General features: G+C 39.6%; 2 protein-coding genes across 4 annotated transcripts; one reads left to right on the top strand and one right to left on the bottom strand.

The window, feature by feature from the left end:
- Positions 1 to 724: 724 nt before the first annotated feature.
- slc25a23a (solute carrier family 25 member 23a) lies at positions 725 to 18,473 on the bottom strand. Of its 3 annotated transcripts, XM_030732269.1 has the most exons (12): positions 18,183 to 18,470; positions 15,458 to 15,675; positions 9,278 to 9,401; positions 9,105 to 9,192; positions 7,698 to 7,809; positions 7,268 to 7,426; positions 6,964 to 7,116; positions 5,589 to 5,702; positions 5,287 to 5,454; positions 5,059 to 5,206; positions 3,632 to 3,814; positions 725 to 3,195 (listed from the first exon to the last, which is right to left on the bottom strand). In XM_030732269.1, the coding sequence occupies exons 2-12, from the start codon at positions 15,650 to 15,652 to the stop codon at positions 3,185 to 3,187; spliced, it is 1,455 nt and encodes a 484-aa protein (XP_030588129.1). In that variant the 5' UTR covers positions 15,653 to 15,675; positions 18,183 to 18,470; the 3' UTR covers positions 725 to 3,184. The 3 variants fall into 3 exon arrangements, with proteins under 3 accessions (XP_030588129.1, XP_030588121.1, XP_030588113.1); XM_030732261.1 differs by having other exon boundaries at positions 725 to 3,814; positions 18,334 to 18,473; XM_030732253.1 differs by having other exon boundaries at positions 725 to 3,814; positions 18,183 to 18,469.
- LOC115782208 (regulator of G-protein signaling 5) lies at positions 15,050 to 22,423 on the top strand. Its single transcript, XM_030732281.1, has 6 exons — positions 15,050 to 15,061; positions 20,496 to 20,562; positions 20,658 to 20,714; positions 20,798 to 20,850; positions 21,696 to 21,859; positions 21,943 to 22,423. Exons 1-6 carry the CDS (start codon positions 15,058 to 15,060, stop codon positions 22,108 to 22,110), a joined length of 513 nt encoding a protein of 170 aa, XP_030588141.1. The 5' UTR covers positions 15,050 to 15,057; the 3' UTR covers positions 22,111 to 22,423.
- The last annotated feature ends 856 nt before the right edge of the window (positions 22,424 to 23,279 follow it).

Genomic DNA, 23,279 nt, shown 5'->3' on the forward strand with positions numbered 1-23,279 from the left:
GGCCACTCATGACTCCCCTTTGGCTCTGATCTGGACCACCACACCACAAAATGACAAAGAGTACAAGGTCAGCTTATCAATAGGTCATACAGTTTTGGTCAGACGTTTACACACACTCATAATGGGCATGAATGTCATGTTAATTTTGGCTTTTAATGATTACTTTGAGCTGTTCTTTTTCCAGGGTAGAAACCTCTTGTCATTGTGGCCAAATAGCTCAATCTTTGTCTCATCTGATCATAAAACATTTCTCCAAAAGGCAGCGCAAATCTCAGTCAACCATGAAGGAGTCGATTTTGGAGCAGGAGCTTCTTTCTTGGTCACCACCTTCTCAGTTCATAGTGATAAAAAAAAACTTGCTTCACTGTGGGCAGTGTTGCTGGTGTTCCTGCAGCTTCCAATTCATGGCAGGTTTGAGCCTTGGTGGTTCCTGTTTGTTCCCGAACATCCTAACCAACTTCCTCTCATCTGAGGATGACAGCTTGGGTTTTCTTCCAGACCTTGGAGAAGTGGTGACACATCTGAATATCTGTACTTACTTAATCTTGGAATCTGCAGTTGTTTAGAAATGGCTCCATGAGACCTTCCCCACTTGTGCAGAAAAAACTAACAAACTGGGGTTTAGTAGGAGTTTAACATTAACTATGAATTTCATCTGTTTATGCACAGTCACCAAATACAAGAAGCAGTCTATAAAAAAAAAAAGTTTATTTAGTTCAGTGCTTTCATTTTATTTTTCATTTTCATTCATACATATTGAATCATGAATACTGAGACATTAAAAATGTTCACTGGCATTAAATTACTATTATTGTTTCATGATACAGACAAAGATAAGTCTCAGCATAGTGTTTATGAAAATACTGCATATGGCACAGGGCCATGTAGTAAGAAAGCAGTCAAACACCAGTGTGACCCGTGAGCATTTGTCCGAACAATCACAACAATCTGTGCGTCTTGATATTGCTTTGGCAGTTCAAAGTCTTTGGGTGTGCTTCACTCAGTAGTAACTCCTCAGGAAAGGCATGACAGAGCACATCCCCTCCTGTTTTCACCATCCTCCACTTCACTTTTGTTCACAAGATAATTTAAGGTTTAAAGTTCAGAAAAAAAATATATTGATGTTGCTTTACTTTATAGTTTATGGCCCTTTCATAAGACAAGTCAGGACTGTATATCTACCCTACATATTCGAATGTACAAGGACTGATCCCCTCCACAGCCCAGCTAATGTGCATGCTGTTTAAGACACATCACCTGCAGTGGCCACACACTGTTTGGCAACTCCGCTGTATAAGTGCAATGTGTAAGTCGCTTCTTGATTTCCATGGAGTCCAGAAAACATGTGTTCAGTGTTTTTGTGTATCGTGTGTGTATGATTAACATAAGTTTCCACTTAACTGGTAAGAAGACAGGCCTGTCTGTTCAAGGCTTTGGTATCATCTGCTATGTTCAAGCCAGGGGGAAGCTTGATGCTACAGCAGGCTCAGGAGGCCTGCTCAGGAGGAAATGTCAAGAATGGTCCACCAAGGCTGTGAAGAATGTGTCCTAAAGACACTACAGGATACACCAGGCCAGCCAGCTTCAGAGGACCCAGGTGATCTGAGGGTCTTAAGCTTTGTGTTGCTGGGTTATGTAATCAGACACCTAACTGCTCAGTGGCACATTTGTGGCCTTGGAGGCGTTTGTATGGCCCTTCTCCCTTTACCCTCCACTACAACCTTCTGCAAAGAGTTCAGGTGGAGTGAGCCTCATCCTAGTAGCCCTTGGGTCTGTATCTCTTGTTTGCCCCCAGGTTGTTGCTACAACTTGTCATCAACCAGGACAGTGTATTCCTAACATTATAGAGTATTTCAAGTTCAGTGTGAGACAGGTGGGTGCTCTCATCTGCACAGCCCCTTACATGCTCCAGTTTCTACTGGATATGTTGGTGAAGGAAAAGTTCCCCTTAGCTTTGAGGGGAATGATTGCACATAGAAAAACAGCCCTCACTGGTCCTCATAAACTAGCGCATGGTTATTGCACCTGTACTGCCCAGCTGGCCAAAAATGCTTGTAGTGTTACGCTCTGACAAAAATTACTGGCTGTCCCTCCTTGGGATTTGGAGCTACTGTAATGGTTCTGCAGCATGAGTCATTTGAGCCCTTGAAAACAATGGAGCTGAAATGACTTACTCTAAGTTTTGCACTCATGCTGGCGGTGGTGTCAGTGTAAAGAGTGGGAGGACTTCACGCCTTTCAGTACACAAGGAGTGCTGCTTCTGGATGCCAGGTTATGCAGGTATGGTACGACATCCAAATTCTGCATTTCACCCTAATGTCTCATTTTTCAGACTCATGCTCAGAGATCAAAAGGTGAACTATTTGTCTGTAACAGACCAAACTGCCTGAGGAAACCGGTCACTAAAACAAGTCTGTCTCACTGGATTGTTGAAGTGATTTAGCATGCATTTGAACAGGCAGGCCAACACCTGCAGGGTGCATGCCTTTTAATATGAGGTTCTCGCACTTCACAGGCTTGATAGCAGGGTGTGTTCCTCACAGAGGTTTGTGCAGCAGCTGTTTTGGACAAAATTGTCCACTTTTACCACATTCCACTCCATGAATGAACTGATTAACACATACTGGACTCTGTAGCAGGACATGGCTTTATGAAAACCATGCTTTCAGGACCATGAGTCATGTGATTTTTTTTTTCACGGTAGCTGAGTGGCTTTCCTCACATTTGCAACTGGCCTTAGTGCTTGGCAAGGGCAGCTAAGCCTCAGCAGCATCATGTACTTATTTGGAGACCATGGGCATGTACTTTACATGATGAGTACATACTCATCATGTGAGCACTTTGTCATCTCACTAGTACTCAACTGCGATTTCGTGCTACGTTTGCTTGGTTTCCTAACAGTGTTTCTTACAGCATCCCAGCACATATGGAAAATGAAGGGTGGAGCAATAGCCTTGACACATAAGAGTACAGTTGGATACTTCTTAACCTAGGTTCCCTGACTCTCCAGCCAATCAGTGATGTGTCTTAAAAGGTATCCACATGGGGATCAGACCCCTTACATATAAAATATGTAGGGCTGAGAGACCTTCTAAGTCTCTCCACTCAGAGAAAATTGGTTAGAGTGTAACCAATCATTCCTCTCACTTACAAATCAGGAAATTGGATCAACCCTCCATCATCTCTAAGTACCACCTGGAAGAAAAAAAAATAATGTTTTAGAAATATAACATGGTTTCCAAGATTGGCTACACCTTTTACCTGTTCTCAGTCAAGTTCATGCAAATCTTCGTCTGTCCAGGTCACCGCAGCAGGAAGATGTCAGTTTGTTAGCTGTCACACACATGCTGGCATGCATTGCAAAGCAATATATCACACCTGAAAAGCTTCCAGTAGCTGCCAGTTCAGATAAGGTCATCTAAATGTGAGGATTTCAAAATAGATTACTGTATATATGACATACAGTATACTTGTTGTTTTTCTCTAATCCTCATGTTCAGAATCCAAGACTTGCATTTTCTTGTACCATCCACAGTCATAGCCTGTCTTCCCATGCACTTCCAACAGCTTGCAGGTAAAAAGCACCACAGTTTCTCCTTTTGCTAGCCCTTCCCCTTTCCTCCCCTCCTACCCTCTATCTCCACTCCAAGGAATATTCTTGTGTATTCATAGACGACATAGGACACGCTCACAGCGGGGATGACTTTCAGCAGGTTGGGAGAAATTCCTCGATAAAGTCCAGTAACACCCTCCTGGGTCAAAATGTTGCGAAGCAAGGCCAGCATGGAGAGTTTAGGGGCTCCTTTCACCGAAGCTGTAAGTTGGGAGAGCAAAGGAATGAGCTACACCAAGATATTTTTAATCCAAGAGCCACATGTGATCTTCTTTATCTGATGGAGCTGGATACATGTCATTCCTGGAATTATGTATTTTTTATCATGTTATAAAAACTAAGCAAACTCTGTTGAATGAAGATCAAGCTGAATATTCTGAAAATTAAAAAAAACAAAAAAAAAAACCTTAAACTAAGATTTTTTGTCAAGCTACTGTTTAAAATGTCAGTAATACTGAACTTTTATACTCTTCACAACATACATGTTGAAAAACTCCAAACTTTGTGTTTGAGTTATGGAAACATTGATTAAAATAACCTGGCAACAAGCAAGCAGACTTCCTGCCCCCGTTAAATAATTTAATCCAATGATATATGTATGAAATCAGTCTAGCTTATAAAATTTCTTGAGCAAAAAAAAAAAAAAAAAAAAAATCAGCAATTAATATCACTGTCGCTGCAAACCCTACACTGAAACCAACCTGATGTGCACCTCCCTGGAAATATAACTACATATTACATCGATGCAGCTACAACTATTGTGATTGGCCAGTTCAGTACTGTTGATTGCTGATGTGCATTTCCAGCTACTTTTTTACTGCAGTTTTTGAATTTGAATGTAACTGAAAGAATAAGAATCATTGCCCCAATACAATGAATAATAATCATAGTCTCAATATAAGGTGCCTGCCAAAACTATTGAAATGGACATGAGTGAATGCACAAAGAAGGGGGAAAACTTGCCTATGAAAAAAATAAAACCTGACCACAACAAAGAGAGGGGACATAGGTTGGACGTGACTGCACATAAAACACTATGCAAGATGTTTTATGTGCGGGTTACATCATAGGCTACAAAGATTCACCACAGAAGTCTAAATCAGCCATAAGACAGTTACTCAAAGTAAGTGCTGAACCCCTTAGAACTGTAATTGAAAATAACCATAGCATAATGACAATATTCACGGTTGCATCAGATTATATCATATTATTACCTGTTACTTTCAGCTGTATTACCCTCATTAATTTATGTGATTATGCACAGTTGATGCCTTGAAAAAAAAGTGCTGTTGTTACTACATTATGAAGAATGTTCACCATATATATTGCCTGCAGAGTCACAACAAAGACTTAGAAATGTGAAATTTATATATGAAGGACTTTGTTTGAACACCAGCATATGTTGGAATTCCTTTAATTTGTCATTTGTAACTGTGAGTGCTCACCTTGCGCCTGCATTCGGGTGCGGATCAGTGCCAAAGGGTAACTTGCCAGCTGTCCACAAGTGCTGGAAACGGCCCCACATCCTACCAGCACTGTGACCCCTGGGTCCACAAAACCTCTGTTCCTGTTCAGCCAAGCAAACTTCAGGGTCTGTTGAATAAAAAGCACAAAAATAAGGTCAACACTGAGAAAAACTCAGTGAGAGCTGTGTGTTTCAATGACTTTCTGACCTCGTAGACAGCCAGATCGATGCCAGCGTAAGGGATAATACCCAGCAAGTTAGGTACATAGCCCTTGTAGAAGGCTGCGATGCCTTCTCTCTGTAGGATCTGTTTGGCACAGTCTGCTATTCCTGAGTATTGACCTGTTTTTCTCAGTGTGAGACGGGTCTTTAACACCTGAGGGGAAGAAAGAGAGATGGAAAGAAACAGCGTGAAACAGAAGCAGAAAAGGGAAAGAAACTGTTCAATTTCACGAAGTCCGGAAAGTGTGTTTTCTGAATGCTATATAAATATTTTTATGTATCGATTACCTCCATCGGATAGATGGCCGTCTGAGCTGTTGCTCCAGCCAAAGAGCCGGCAACGAATCTCTCATGCACCTTTAAAGTTGTTGTTTCATTTCCACCACGCATCACTTTCTTGATCTATGCAGAAGTGTAGAACAACAAAAATTTAAAGTTAATAATGTCGGATAGGTGTACAATCAGAGAAGAAAGACAAATTATTTTGGCAACAATTTTTGTTAACTTATCATTATAAAGTAAATGTGATCACACAATAAGAACAACAACACTGTCAGCTTTTACACCTGTTCGATGCAAGCCCCGCTTTTAAGATGCCACTACTTGCCGCCGGGTACGACATGTGCCAGGAAATTCAAGGCTTGAGTCGTGAAACCAAAACAGTTATCAGACTGGTAGCTATCAGCAGCTTTCCCCAGGTAGCTGAAATAGTAGATGCTGGAACAACTAATTTAACAGTAGAAAATCTAGGTAACAAAAGTTGAACACCTACTAATCTAATACTGGAATATCCACAGTGTTTTAGCTCATGGATACTATTTTACAGATCAGTAAAGCTATTGCATAATACCTTATAAAAATAGCACTTCCAAGTGGTTTCCTTTCTAGTTTGGCCAAGAAAAACACATACATTATCAACTGTCTGTTTACAAAACAGATGATGCATCTACTGTCACCACAGCAAAACACTACAGTCTTAAATCAAAGAAACCCATCAGTCTGCCCATCAATCTTCACTGAAATCCTCACAGTTTTCCTCCTGGTTTAAAACAGCTGGGTGCCTTATAATATAAAGCGATCTGGTCTTTGCAAAACAGGCGCATGAGCGAAGGGTGTGGGGGAAATCATTCTTTGTGTGTAATCAATAGAAGTTAACAGTTTGGGTGACATGCTTGTTTACTGGAAAAAAAAAAAAACACTTGTGTCTATAGGGTAAATATCAAATATCAATTTAAAGCCAGAATAAAAGCAGCAGTGGGGGAAATAAATGTGCCTAGTAGCACCACTAAAGTTCATTAGTTAACAGTTAAATCTTGATTGTTTAATCTGTACCACAAAAGGTTAAAAACACCAGGACTTCCCACAGTCTTGTTGCCATGCAACCAGCAGACAGTGAGAGAAATAATAGCTGGAAAAAAGTCCAACATCTGTTTCTTACTCCCCAAATATGCTGACCTAACTGGGTGCTGCTGGGTAGGATTCATATTCCATTCAGAGATAAGAGACCTTATTCCTCAAAATGCTGAGATCTAAGTATTTGGACAAATGACTGGAAAATAATAATCTCATAAATACTGACAAGAGAATGATGAATCATAGAAAATGCTTGAAAGATAGAGTAAGGAGGAAAAGTTGATGAATGGATGTTCATGGTTTTCTCTACCTGTTCATAAGCTGCAAACTTGATAGCAGTCTCTGGGGCAATTTTTAGGACATTGATTCCATTTCCCCTCCACAGAGACCAAATTCCTCCCTCTTTCACCATCGTCTGAAAATTGCTTAACACATTCCCTTTAAAATCTGTGGAGCCATGTACCTGGCAGAGTAAAGCAAGAAAGTTACCACTAAAACATCAGAGCTGAAAAAAAAAAAAAAAAAAAAAAAAAGACTTTCATACAAAAACAGGATGAGCAATCTCTGAGTTCAGCCTGATCAGAGAGATAAAGTTGCAACTGCACCAGTCTGACCTGTCGGAAGACTTTGAGGCGGTCTAAAGGGGCTGTTCCAGTCCGGGATACAGACCCAGCCATGGCTCCAGCCATCAGCTGCCTCCACACAAACCCAGACTTCTTCTCCTCTTCTGAAAATTCATCTGGGACTGTCAGCTGTTCACCAATGTCCACCATCTACTGAAGCCATGAAGGTTAGGAAATATGTAAAAAAAAAAAAAAAAACAACAACAACAACAAAAGTAACAAGGAGTAGGGAAAAAACCCATTAATAAATACTTTTTTAGTGAACAGCACATTTAAATATTCTTATTATTTGTCATTTATTCTTCTATTTTATGTACAATGGAAAAGTAGTGGTACTCCGTAAGAGACACATTGAGCAGCACTTAGAGGTTAACAATGCTGTCAAAATCATTATATGAGTAATATTTGTGTGCAACTTTACCAGTGAGCGTTTCCAGTAGCGTGCCACTTCCTCCATGTTAGTGATAGGGTTAAACAGGAAGTGGTCTCGCCACTCATCCCAGTCAATGGTCATTGTACCATCCCTGTCTATACTGTGGAAACACATATATAAAAAGGCCATAAAAGTAACAGAAAGTAGAATCATTATGGTACAAGCCAGAGACTGTACATGAAAGATGGACAAAGCCACTGTGACATCACCCACTGATTAGTGAAGTGCTGTCCTGAAACTCTGAGCTGAGCATCTCCCTCTTGGTGTTTTGAAAATGGACACGATGGATGAGGGGTGGAACTGACTGAGAAACCAAGGGACACGGCACACACATACAGTAGGGATTTCACGTGGTTTTAAAAATCCATCTATGGACCTTCTTGTTATGAGGTGACAACGCTAACCACTGCACCACCATGCCACCCAATGAACATAATGTTGTATTATATAAAACTTGAAAGTAAAAATGAGACCATAAACTCATCAGGAAAATGTTTTCTGAGATCATAGAGCAAGACAAGAAGTGTTGTTTTCTCATAGATTTCTAGAGTCAGACATCTTTGAGCAACAAGAGTATTCACCCCCTGCTGGCCATTAGAATGACTGCAGGTTTAATACATTTCTGTTATTCCTTCTTTTTAAATATATACAGTCGATGCTTTACACTTAATTAGAAGAGGCACGACCATTAATTTTCTCCTCACATATTGCTTTATAAACTCACCAAATAGCAAAATGTTGTTTAACTTCTACTAAATAATGTGTGTCTCATCATAAACAGAGACCGATTTGATACATTAAGTCAGCAGTTCAGCAGTTCATAAAACTCTGCCTTAAACCATGGGGCACCCCCTGGTGGAGCACGTAAACCTTTTTCAGACAACACGCCAGAAAAAGTCTGAGAATAACTGCACCAAGGTAACAAAGATTTTCATCAGGGTGGAGAGCTGTTAATATCCCAGCCATGTTTTCATATTCTGTCGATCTTCTTTGCCTCCTGTAGCCAAAGTCATTTTTTTAATTACCCCCAATTCAATCAGAAGCAGTTATTCAAATATCAGGCCAAAATGATTAAATTGAGGCTTTATGGATAAGACACAACTGGCTGAATTTTGTAGATACTACAGAACCCTCTTACCCATCATCAGCCCAGAGTGAGATTTGAGTCCAACAAGAAGTGACATTATTACTTCCACAAAACCAAACCTCTACCTTGGAGAGTAATTAACAAATCTATGACAAATTGTCAGTGACAGTGAGGCTACTGAACATCTTCTAAAAATTCTCTATTCTATCAAATTAGATGCAACACAAATTAAGCTATGCCCAGTTTGGTTATAGGAAGTAGTCAGTGGAAAATGTTAATATGATGTGCATTACTGATTGATAACAGACCTTAACAAAATCCTGTTGGCATCCTCCAGGCTAATATTCACACCAATGTTGCGAAGACAGACCTGAATCTCTGATGCATCTATCTGGCCTGCAAATATCCACAAGTCACATGGGTTAAATGAGAGACGAGTGAGAAAATGACAAAAACTATTGTCTTGCGATCTGATACAGACCGTCATTGTTATTGTCCAGGCTGCGAAACATGACTTTAAGCTGTTTTTCATGGCTGCGAAGATACTGGGTGAACTCTTCAAAGTCCAGCACTCCATCGTGGTTGGTGTCCCCGGCCTCCACGATCTGACAGCAAGCAAAGGCAATGCAAGAACAAAAAACAAGTCAGAAGTTAGGTTTAAACAAGTGTAACAAATGCTTTATATTATATAGCACTGCTTGGTCCTTAGTTCTTAAAATATGAGAAAAAATCTGCACATTACTACAAAGACAGTGTGTTTGTAGTTTTGTACAGGTTGCTTCAGCTTATCAGCACATAGAACTGAGGTGACCTTGAAAGACTCCAACAGACCAGGGATTAGAGACGTTAAATAAACTTTGCCATCTGTTGGACAAATATGGCTGATAGGTGTCTGTGTAGGTTCTCAGTTATCCAGGTCATAGTAGTCTCTGGAGCTTGAAAAAAAAAAAAGCGACTGGACTTCTTTTTGTTTCATGAAGACATTTCGCCTCTCATCCGAAAGGCTTCTTCAGTTCTCAAACCAAATGGTGGAGAGACCCAAGTATTTAAACCCCTGTGGGCGTAGTACCCTGGAGGTGGTTATGATCCTCTGTTGTTCATGTGCATAATCACATGTGCCAAGGTGTGAAAGGAGGCGTGGGTCATTACAATCAGTGGTTTCAGATTAAACCAGTTTAGGATCCTCCATTGTTTCATGTGACCTATTGAGGTCACTGGAACAAAGGTGTGAATGGCTGATAGGTATTGTGCAGTCAAGGAAATATGTATTAATGAAATGCATTTCTCTCAAGAAGGGTCTGGTCATGCTTTTTAAAACGTAAGAAAGAATGTTTTATAAACTAAAACTATTAATCTAACACTGGACATCCAGCTAATAAGTCTGCCTTTGTGGTGGTTGTTTCCATTAATTTATTGTGAAGATTTAGTTCATTTAAGGTATAATTTTTAAGACATTCACTACAAGGTGCATTATTATGTTTATTTTTGACTGCATATTTTATTCTTTTTTAAAATCTTTTGGCCACTGAGCTACCCAGGTGCCCTGCATATTTTATTCTTTGACTCTACTGGAGTAGCTTTGCATGATTCACAGTTCAAAATCATCTTTATTTGTGATGCAGCACAGGAAAAGCTGGCCATAGATGCAGACTGAGAATCCCGGCTGCACACAAAAACAGTCGAGCGATGACATAATCAACAATCAGACTCGTTTTTGTTAGCTGAACTTCACTGTCAGGAAATATCGCTCAAAACTATGTCCAAAAAATGTAAGTTATTGAACATAAACTGCAAATAAACAATGCACTATTTTGCACCAAATCCTCATCCAGCTATTTTTCTTGGCTAAGAGGGGGAAATCCCTGCTCAATACAGCCACATACACACCTAATGGAGTTTTTAATCAGATGTTTAATCATTTACAAACATGCTACAAGTATTTATCTCTTTGCTTTGTTACCAAACCACAATAATTGAAAAAAAAGATAGATAAATAAATCAGTTCTTTTGCAAATTAATCTAGAAGTTTTGAAATTTCAGGAAAGACAAAAAAAAATTTCAAATGAAAATATGGGACATTAGCTGGGTTTTCACATGCTGCATACCTCAATGCAGCCCCTTAGCTTATCCTGTCTCAAACAAGCCGTTTTTATCCCCTCTCCAATTAAATCATCTTTCGGATTGGCTGTCCCTCATAAACAGAAAAGGTGGGCGGAGCATTTAAAGTAGCAGTTGTTTTACATTTACATATGCTGACTTGATTACTTTAAATTCTGAAAATGTGTAACATGAGGATCCACCATTGTAAAGGTATATTTTAAAGAAAGAAGGACGAGCACAATAGTTTTCCTTTAATCAAAAGGCTTGGATGACTGTGACGCCGCTCTGCAACCCTTACTCTCCTTGCAGATGGAGTATACAAGTCTATGGGTACTGTCTCAGCTTAACTGCTGATTGTCTATACCTGATGATGAAAACGCAGTTTTAAAAAAAAACGACGGTTAAAAGGGGAGACATGTATGTTGCCCGGTGGGAATTACACAGAAATACTAAGAAATACTACAGAAAAATAAACTTTGAACAATTATCTTTACATAAAGAGAGCTCAAGTGTATCACAGAGCAAAAGGTTACTTTTCTCAGCTTACAAAGTCCTGCTCCTTCGACCAAAATAGCATCACACTGCCCTTTACACGTGTGCAAAGACAGACAGACAGACAGGCGCACACACACACACGCACACGCACACGCACACGCACACGCACACACACACCATAAACTCTGAAATAATTCACATTATGCCTGCAGACTTTTAAATTCACAAAGAGCAGCAAGTCTCAGCTTACAATTTTCACACAACAAGGAAGAGAGAAGAAGAAGCAGAACGAGAAGAATTGACGAGTACTCTTGGAGACCCAGACACTTTTTACCAAAGCAAATGGTCAAAGGCAGACTCAGAGGAGAGAGACAGCCTGTGTGCTTTCACAATACAAATACATGCTGCATAAACAGTGAGGGTGCAGATAAGATGACTCAAGGAGGTAAAAGGAGAGGAGGGAGAGATTTTGCCTTCACTGATGTGGAAAAAACATTTTATGTAACTGTAAAAAAAAAAAAAAAAAAATCAAAAAATATATATATATAATATATATAAAATATATATATATATATATATATATATATATATATATATATATATATATATATATATATATATATATATATATATATATATATGTGTGTATCTCAAAAGCATCAGTGTACACCTGCAAAATTACCTTAAATAAAAGAAATATACAGCAATTGTTGCAATTTGGTCACGATTTTCACCGTAACCACCCTGAATAAATATCGGTGCAAATGTATAATGACACTGGGGGGTCCACATGACTGCTAGTGAAGTGTTCCCAGTGAAATACGTGTTCAGAGTTTCTCAAGTTGTGTTACAAAAATTGAAAAGTGAAAGCCAAATTGAAACAAGGAAAATCACTCTGGAAACTAACTGAAACTAAACTAAATTAAAAACAAAATTAAAAAAAAAACAAAAAAACTAAAGCTAATGTAACTGTTCCAGAGACAGTTAAATAAAGGTGTTTGTTGTCTGTGTTTCTGTAATAAATCCATGTGTATTTAGGTTAATATATTCTTTGAGAATGGTTAAAAATGTATTAAATAAGATGTTAAAACAAGGTAGCAAAATGTGTCTGAAATGTGTGATTGGAAAATAAAGTTTGGTTAAAAGTGCTATAAACCTTTTATGTAAAGTTGATGCAGAATGTAATGGTCACATGACCAGAGTTTAGCTGAGGGCACTACCATGAGCTAGGATGGGTGCAGAGGAAAGACATACAGATACACAACCTTATTCTGCATGTGGTTCAAGAGGTGCACACAGTAAGGATTTTTGTGTATATTCTATGTAATGTTAGTCCTGCAACAGGCTGGCAACCTGTACAGGGTGTACCCTGACAGCTGCTATAGTCTCCAGCATGAGTGAAGTGTGGCAAGAAGAGTTTCATGGCAGAAAACATAAGACTTCATATGCTGCTTGACAGAGAAAGCATATAGTCAAAGTCAGTCAATATTTTGGACTACAATCTCCAAACTTGTTGTTCGTAGCTGCCACTCAAGCTGTTTGTTGGAGCAGCAAAGCATCAGTGCAAAAAGAACAGTGTGCTGCACAGCTAGCTGCAATGTAGGCTGAAATAAAGATGGAGAGGCTACTCACTCTGACCCACTCAGGTTCTTAGAGTGGAGCACAAGTTTCAAAGCACTGATGGAACCGCAGTGCAACAATCCAGCTGACAGGTTATCCTACCTACACAAATCAGCGGTGAAGCACAATCTGTATTGTGGGAAGCGTCTATAGAAAGGATGATGAAGCCTACGACCAAGCATGAGATACTTTGAATATTCGGTATGGTCACCCCGTTATAATCCAGCGTGCATTTAAAGAAAAACTGAACCAGTGGCCAAAAATTGGTTCAAGGGAGTCGCTTAAACTGCAATGATTCAGTGATTTTTCTGACAGCCTGCAGCAATGCTATGCCACACATCAAAGATCTTCAGGTGTTAAATGACTGTCAAGAGAATCAAAGATTGCTCCAGTAACTTCCTGATTTGGTGACTTCTCCTTGGAATCGTCATGTCACAGTGCAGTTGCGACAAACAGAAGAATATCGAGGCTTCAAAGAGTTTGCAGACTTTGTTGCACAAGAAGCAGAAGTTGCGTGCAATCCTTTCACGCCTTAAAGCATACTGAAGAAAAGCCACCTAGAGACATAAACGTCCAAAGGCTAATGTGAAAGCATCAGATGAAACAATCATAGTGATGAAAGACTGCAGTGCTCCAAAGAACAACTCAAATGACTCAAATATAGAAAGGAAAGCAAACCCCTTGTCTTCAAACCCAGTCGCATACATGAGCTGTAGTAAAGGCCGCATTGACAAATGCCGGACGTTTACTAACAAGTCTGTGAATAACCTATGCTTTGGTGTTTGTAAAAAACATCATCCAATGCCACTTTATGAAGACCATCCTTCCAGTGCAGTAAACACATCATTTCTTAGAATGCAAGGAGAGGAACACGTAGCCTCACTTTCTTCCTGCATGGGCAGAGGAGATGGTGGGATCACATCCATGATAGTGCCTGTATGGATTTCTTCAACCACCACTCCAGAGACAGAGACCTTAGTGTATGCTCTAATAGATAGCTCAAGAGCTATGTGAGGCTTGCCTATACCAGAGATTTCATCTCACTCGAATGCTTCCACATTCCTGCAGAATAGCACAGGAAATGCTGGAGTTAATGGTTTGTATTGTTGGACTGTTGATAGGCTATGACTGCCCTAGAGCACTGGCACCATGGCAAGTAATCACAGGAGGTGATAAAGAGCCATATGCAGTCAAGACCGACCTAGGCTGGAGCATTGTTGGCAGTTCACAAAAGGTGGCAAATTCAACAGAAGTGAGAGGCCTGTGCCATCACTTATCTGCCAAGGAACTTCCACCCTTGACACCAGCCCTCACCATCCGAGTACTCGAGTCAGACTTCAGAGATAAAAATCCTGGGTATGGCACAAGATGACATACAGTTCATGCGATTGATGAATGAGAAAAAAATACACCAGAACACAGATGGGCACCTGGAAATGCCCCTCCCCTTTAAAACATGCCCTCAACTGCCCAAAAATAACTATTTGGCTCTGGAGTGTCTCAAGCACTGAAAGGGAAATTTGTAAAACTAAAGAAAAAAAAAAAAATCCCAAATTCAAGGAAGGCTATTTAAGGTTTATAAAAAATGTCTTTAAAAAGAGAGGAGAAGAAAAACCCAAAGCAGGAAATATGTAGCATATTCCATATCAAGTTGTCTACCATCCAAGAAAACACGAAAAAGTTAGGGTTGTGTTTGACTGCTCCACTAAGTATGACAGCACAGCTCTGAATGATCACCTATTAACCGCGCACCATGTGCCTCAGCATCCGCTGACCCTGCTCTGTGATTTTACATGGCCTAATGACATTGCTGTCATTCCCAATTGGTTCCACTTTGTTATAACACCACTAACAGTTGACTGTGGGATATTTAGTAGCGAGGAAATTTGACTTGTTGCACAGGTATCATCTATCACGGTACCACGCTGGAATTCACTGAGCTCCTGAGAGCGACTCATTCTTTCACAAATGCTGTAGAAGCAGTCTGCATGCTTTATACACCTGTGGCCATGGAAGTGATTTGAACACCTGAATTCATTGATTTGGATGGGTGAGTGAATATTTTTGGGAATATTGTATAGCATGATGCAGAGGAAAGACATGCAGCCACAAAACAACCTTATTCTGCATGTGGTCCGAGAAGTGCACATGGTAGTGATTTTTGTGTATATTGTATGTAATGTTGTTTACATGTCTTTGAGGACATTTTCAGTAACTTCTTTAATTTTGGCATATTTCTGAGACATTGAAAGGTCTAAGATATTTACACATTAAATTCTTATGTCTTTTCTTCAGACCAAGACAGTCTGACCTGTAAGAACATTGACACTGGGAGGTTTTTTTTTAACATCTTCATGAACTGTATTTGTCTAACATGAAATAATATATGCCTGTAGTATCCAAACACATTTTTAATGCACAGTATCACAGTATCCTGCGGTATTACCTTCTCCAAAGACCCTTTGGAAAGCCCCTGGTCTGCCAGCCCTCTCCGCAGTTCAAAGATGTCAATGTGTCCATCTTTGTTGAGGTCCAGCTGTTCAAAGAGTTCAGCCCAGCGCTGCTCCCGCTCCTGGTCTGAACCAGAGGATTCGCTCTCCTGGCAGCGCACCCAAGGGAACCAAGTCCGTTGGGGTCCCATGACTGGTCAGCAGTCGGAGTTAGCTGATGGGATACAGGGGCATCAGTTCAGTCTCCACAGCCTAGAACTCCTTACATCTGTCAGTGCCTCAGACATTTTTAATGCACAGTATCACAGCATGCTGCTGAATACATGCACAACACATTAATCAGTGATCAAAATCTAATTTGGGTAAATAGAGCTGTGGACACCTTTCCTTTCTTGAACATCTCTCTCATAAATCTTTACACTTCTTTTAAACAAATAATTAAGCTGACAACTATCGACCAACAACAATTGGTAGAAGTCATTAAGGTGGCCAATAATGAACTGCTCATATACCACATTAAATAAAAATCTATGATAGGTCCATAAGTCTGCACAGTTTGAAATCTCCTCATAGCTGAATCCTCATTTCTTAACATACTGTAGTCTGTATCAGATCGTCTTGCTCACCATTTGCCACACAGAGTGAAGCATACAGGACTGATATTGGTGGTGTTAAGGCACATCAGAGGCCAACCCAGTTCATCAAGGCACATCATTATAGTGTCAAATAATGTGATTATCTTGATAATTGTAAATGTTTAAATATGCTTCCAGGCTTATTTGTGTTTATGAAACTGGACAACTAAAATTATAATACCTTGGTTGACTAGGTTGAATAACAGTATATTAAAATGCATGACATAAAGTTAGGTTTCTGATATGTACAATAATATGACATATAACAGCCATTTTCTGTTAGTGTTCTCTCGAAGTTATCAAAGGCAGTCTAGTGGTTTTGCAGTTATGTGCTGGGGGATTTAGTAATTCATGAAAATGTTTGCGAGTATACACAGATATGTGGATGTTAGATATGTGCTGCTTGATGGTGTTAGAACGATCAAAAGCTAAATAAATGGAGCCATCCCCATAAAAGTGACTTCCAACTTGAGTTTTCCTTTTCTTTTTAAATTAAAAAGCGGTGTCACTGTGGTGTTTTAACATGCTGTTTCATCAGCGTGAAACACACTGGCTTCCTCAGATTGCCTTACTTACCTCACTGCACACCGGCTGAAAACCAGTGGTCCAACATAGAATAAAGCTTAATGCCTTGATGTTAGAGTGGCTAAGCTTTCAGCTGAAATTGCTCTGGATACAAATGATTGCTTGGAATAACTTTTAGTTGCCACAGTGTTAGCTCAGCTTGTGGCACATCTTGCACATCATTTGCAGCCTGCTGCTGCTTCACCGGCTTGTTTCTGAAATTACAGGCCATGTGTTTCATGCTGGTAAGTTGCGCTGGTTCATTGTGGTAGATATAGTGTCACATAGTGTATAATGTCATTGGTCACTGTTTTTAACAACTGCTGATTGCGTAACCATTCTTAACCTGTTAGTTGTGCTCTGCTTTTGAAAGAGATTTGTTAACAGCTGACTCCCCTCAGTTTGCTTTCCCTCCTTTATTGATGTGTGCCATTAGCGAGGCCACATGCAGGGTCGACTTCATTTGTAAGCTGTGAAAGTGGCATGAGAGCCTCCACTAATTTGGGGGATCGAGGTTCAGACACCAAACCGATTTACTTAGACAATTTAATTATGACTAATTACTTAAAGATAAAAATTTGCAAAGGAAGAACAGACTTGAAAGGACCACTCCTGCCACTGAGGCTCTGACTAGTCAGTTCCACTTTTCCCCTAACTACACGCCTGTGAGCAGAAATGAGATAAGGAGGGAGCTTCATATTTAAACTCACCACTTTTTTTTTTTTTTCCAGTTTCAAACCTCCATTTTTTTGTGTGCAGTCTCACTCCTGTAAGCAGTTTTTGAGGAGTAAAATCAGGAAAGTTTGTCTTTAACAGGGAAGGAAACAATAAATTCATATTTATCTTTACATTTTAATATTGTTTGCTGGATAATTTTACTTCTTCGGGTCTTTGATTATTCCAGCAGAAAAAAGAAATAGATATATATCGTTGTTAAAGGGACCACAAGCAGCGGATATAGTTATGTTTACAAAGCCATGATAGGGAATAGAGATTACATCTGGCAGGGTTACACTGGGTGTACTGTAGCTATTACATGCTGTTCCTGTTATAAAACACCACACGAAATGAATATGAATGCACGTCATTATTCTTTGCAGCTATAGTTGATTCAGAAAGTGTATTCTAGTGAGTTTGTAGCACAGGGCGCAGTATGTGTTGTGTAAGGTATTGTTACTGTGTCCACCCTGTTAATCTGATAGGCTACGATTAGCCTATTTTAAAAAATGAATGCACACAGCAGAACATTTGGGCAGGCAGTGAAACGTCTATTAAAAATTCAGCGACAAAATGTTTCGAGGTCTGTGGCATTTCTCCAAACATCCTTCAGTAACCGGAGTTACTGTTTTTTTTCCACTAAACTGGGAATGCCATGAAATATTCCAGCTCACAGGCTGATCCACACACGAGCAATTTATCCTCCATATACAGTGACAATAGCTTTCACTTGATCCTCGCAGTGTTACGCGCGCTGTTACGGTCTAATTATAAAACCTACGAGACCATTTTGAGACGCACTCACAGTGTGTTTATCTGCGGACCGACTCGCCGTCCATACTCGGGTGGATGCGGAGGATCAGGAGAAAGCAGCGGGTCCGCTCCGGAGCTCAGTCCGGAGCTGAACGTGTCCTAAAACCGGGGCTTGACACCACACAAGCACGCTCCCTTCGTACCCGGCGGGTTTCAGGAGGTCTCCGTGTTCCGTGCTGTTGAGCGCTGCGTCTTGCAGATTTCTCAGACTCTTGTTAAGGAAGCAGGAAGCGAGAAAAACACGCAACCGTCCTCTCGCTGCTGAAGCCTGGTGGTGCAGAAGTGTCTGATCCGCGTGTGTCCACAGTGCACCCTGAGTGTTAAGCTGGAAATTCTTTGCGTCAATAAATAGACATTATTGTTTGTTTACAGCACGGATAATAACATTTACTTGTCACATGACATCAACTAGAGCCCCTGGGCCAGAGTCATAAATACCAAGCTCATCAGTTCATGAGTCCTTGTATTTAAAGTTGTGTTAGTTTGTCCATTTACCTTTGAGCTTCTGCATGCAGGGGTCTGTGCATAAAACTCTGAAATTCCCAAATAGTTAATGCAGTACTTTTGTGCAATCCCTTGAATTAAAGCTGAAAGTCTGCTTGTTTGTCTGATTTAAAAATCCTCAGTGGTGGTGTACAGAGGCAAAATGTATGTATCACTGAAAGAGACCATTCTGCTACAGAACACCTTCTTCTGCCTTCAATAAATCTATTTCTAAACGCTGACAGAACAGTCCTTACATCGGTTAATGCCTCAAACATTTTTTGCATGTTGGATTGTGACTATACTAGTTTTTAAAGATTTTTTAAACACTCTGAATACTCATTTGCACCCCCCCCCCCCCCCCCCCTCTTTTTTTAACATGATATATTACCTATAATTATTCAAGGGGTTTCAGAAGTTCAACTGCTTGGAACAAGATGTTCCCTTCTTCATTATTGTCAGTGTATCTGGAGGTTTCAAGTTTCCAAATCACACGTGATTGGCTTCCAGACTAGTTATGTCACAAACTCCTGCTCCTTCCCTCACCTCTTAAAGGTTAGCGTGGAGACTCTTTCCTCTTCCAGCAGATGACTGTGAAAACAGCCTGAGTATACATAGTTTACCGCAGTGATACTCAAACATCACAGTATATCTATTTGTGAGTGGATGGCAGTAGAAGGTCTCTTTCACAATGTAAATGCAAACACTGTTCTTATTTAAATACATCAGTGCATTTAACTTCATCTAAAGTAGTCTTTAAGCTTACTTGCATTGATTGTGTAGCAGTGCTGTAATTTTTTCGGCTCTATTGTTTTATAGTTTTTCTCAAAAATATATAAAAATAAATTTCCTCCAGGAGATGATGGGAGATAATCTCAAAACGAATCTAACTGTAATCATTACAAATAGTCTCCCATGGAAAATCGCCTGTATTTGTTAAACTTATAATCTAGACTGAAGCTCAGAGAGGGTATTTGGGCATTTTCATGGTGTTAATATTGAACAGTGAAGATCACTAATAGCATCTAATATAACAGCAGTATTTTAAAATGAGATGACTCAGATATTCTGTTATTATTAAACCAATGAAAATTATGATTCAACAGTAAGGTTTTTATCTCTGTGTGTCTCTGATTTGCTTATAATAAAATGGAGTTGAACAAAATTTGACATTAAACCTCAAAGTAAAAGTGTTATTGCTTTTATTTAACATCATTTGCAGTGAGATACAGATAAGCACTGGCTGCAGAGAGCCTCATAAAACGTTTAGAGATTAACTAAATAACAAATCACAAAAGGAGAAGAAAAATTGAACCATATTTAAGGATTTTGCCAGATGTTTGTTTAATTTTGTCTACCGCCTTGTCCATCATCGTCTCCATCCTGCAGTTCTCAGACTTTCTCCATTGATGAGTGATCCTGCCAGTCCACCTGCTCCTCCCTCATCGCTTTATTCTTCTGTGATAAAACTCTGGAGGCCGCTCTATGTTTTATTTATGACACTTTTAAGACAGCTAGTGTACCCTGAACACTCATGCACACACTCAGTGTGATTTTCCTATTATTATATATTGACTGTCTTTGTTTCTCGCGTTGAACGGGCCACATGGTCTTTGAGCACGTACACAGCCTCTTATTCAGGAGTTTTCATCTCTATTCAGCTTCTATCACCACACCCGCTGTTCCGATCAAAGCCGATTGACAGATCAGATAGCATACAGGTGGACTGCTGTATATAAAGAGCAGCACACTTGAGTCCAGGAGACGGACTCGGAATAAATCATCGTTATTAAATACAGCTCAGTCCATTTTCCCTTTGCAGATCACTTTATATTAGCAACTTCAATGTGTAAAGGGCTCTCCTACCTGCCCTCCTCATGTCTGGAGAAGTAAGTATTTATCTGTGATATTAATTTTTTACAGGAATTCCCTGAGGTTTTTTTTTTTTTTTTAACATCTGATTTCTTGTGTCTGTGTGTTTCAGGGCAAAAGAGATGAGGGTAAAGTTAAGCCACCTGGCTGAGACCCACCACAAGCACAAGTAAGTCCACTGAAACCTGTATTGCAAATAAAGAATAAATTAGAGGAGCTAAAGCTACATTTTGACTCTGCCTCTTTTCTCAGGCTTCAGGATGGAAGAATTCTACAGGACCTGGAAACTCTGCTCAACAGCAAAAGTAAGAGAGATTTCATATTATTTTTTTTTATTACTTCTGGAGTCAAATCACCACTTTAACAATAAAACATGGGAAACAGATTGGCGCTATTCTACTCTTAAGTGACTGTTATGTGATTTGATAGCTTACATCTATGGACACTAACCCTGGTGATTTTGTCCTTTTTCTGGTTAATTCTAACTCTTCTTTACTGAGAAAGATGGTTACAGATTTATAACTGATAATCAGTTATTTGCACAGGCAGCAAAGTGCATATTTTGTACTATTCAGGTCTGAACAAACCTAAAAGGTCTTGTAGTTTTATATTATAGTTATATTGTTGACCAAAATATGCAGTTATTCAGCAGAAATGCGCTGTGAAAGTAGAAATGTTTAATTCTTTGGATGTGTAATTTCACTGAAATGTGCAAAATAAATCTGCATGGTGCACTAGTGGCACAATGGTTAAAAGATAAAACATAGCCTTTCTTAACAAATAAATTCATCTTAAAGACTTTTGATTATTGTCAGTGAACACAAGTGGCATTAACTAATGGTCTTTGTTTATGAGCCTATAACAAAATATTTTAGCATTTACCTTTAAATATTACTTTTGTTATACAGTCTTTGTCTTTAATATCAAATATGAACAAATACATTAATGCTAGTCATGAGATGTAGACAAGTTTTATTTTCCAGTGTTTTGATAGTGTTTACATTTTGCCAACACTCAAAAAGCTTAAAACGTCAAATCTCTCTGTGCGCAAACTGCAGTTAAAGTGAACTAATGATGCTGATTCCATGGGCACATTTTATTATAGGATCAAACTAGTTTATTCTATTCTTTTTCTTCTTCTCCCTCTCAGGTGGTTTGCAGGCGTTTCGGGCATTCTTGTGCTCAGAGTTCAGTGAGGAGAACCTTGAATTTTGGCTGGCTTGTGAGGAATACAGGGTTTCTCCTTTAAACCTGCAGAAGACCAGGGCCTGCAGCATCTACAGCCAGTTTATCAACCCTGACGCCCCACAGGAGGTTGGTAGAGAGCAGCACAAAGCATTGAAGAGCAACTGATGAAGAATGAAAATAACTTAAATAACTAACTTTTCCCTCTTTAGGTCAACCTGGATGCTGAGACCCGTGAGGCTCTGCTGAGTGTGATGGACTCTCCGTGTGCCAACACATTCAACAAAGCACAGCAGAGGATCTACAGTCTGATGGCCAAGGACTCCTTCCCTCGTTTCCTGCGCTCCCATCACTGCATGGAGGCCATTAAGGCTTTTTAAACATGCTCAGTTTAGTACTACAGACCTGCTTTAGAGATAAGTGCCGGTGAATCTGTACTGCTTCAAATGTCGATTGTATTTTAGCAATTAATCTAACGTATGTGATCATGTTAACCATAAGGTAGTGCTGTCCTTATATGCACAGTATACTATGAGTAAACTTTAACTCACTTTGTAACCTCATAATTATGAAGCTTAAATATAGATGCAACTATGCTGCACCTCTGCATGGCTACAAATGATATCCAGCAAAAGGATTTAAATAAATACCTCATAGCAGAGAACTCTTGGAATCTGTATTTATTATTTTAATATTTTACACACGTCAGCTCTAGTTTTGCTTTCCAAATTTGCTCTGGCTTAGATTTGTAAGATGTTGCCGGTCAAAAAAAGGTTTAAACAATTTTTAACTTTATGACCAGCAGTCCTGCTTCCACTGATGATCTTCAATTTAACAATTAACACGTGTTAATGTACATGGTTTCAACTTTGATTCACAACACTAAAAATTGCTTTAAGGCAGTCGCAACAGTAGATTAGCATGGAAACTGTAGGTTATATAAGTATGCAGAGTGTAGAGCAACACAATGCTCTGGTTATGTTCATGTCTTTTCAATTCAATGCAAAAGCATTGCTTCCTTGAACGTTGCTGAGGCCTAACCTTCAATTCTAAGTGTCCTAAACAGAGAAATTAGACTGCATACAAGCAACCAAAATACCATCCTATACTACAGTACTGGATATAATCACAGAAGTATCTTCTTTTTCTTCTTCTTTTGGCTGCTTCCTTCAAGGGTCGCCACAGTGGATCATCTGTCGCCATCTCACCTTATCCCTAAAGTATCCTCCTCTGTTACACCAACTCTCTGCATGGCCTCCTTCAGTATCCATGAATCTCCTTTTCTCCTTCTACCTGGCAGCTCCAAACGCAACATCCTTTGTCCAATATATCTGCTACACCTCCTCTGTGCATGTTCCAACCCTTTCAGCCTTGCCTCTCTAACTTTGTCTCCAAACCGCTCAAGCTGAGCTGTCTGTCTCTGACACTCATTTCTAATCCTGTCCATCCTTCTCACTCCCAATAAAACTCTTAGCATCTTCAGCTCCGCCACCTCCAGCTCAGCCTCCTGTCTTTTTGTCGGTGCCTCTCCAAGTATCATTGCTAATTA

This window comes from Archocentrus centrarchus, chromosome 1 (assembly GCF_007364275.1).
Source record: "Archocentrus centrarchus isolate MPI-CPG fArcCen1 chromosome 1, fArcCen1, whole genome shotgun sequence".
NCBI lineage: Eukaryota > Metazoa > Chordata > Actinopteri > Cichliformes > Cichlidae > Archocentrus > Archocentrus centrarchus.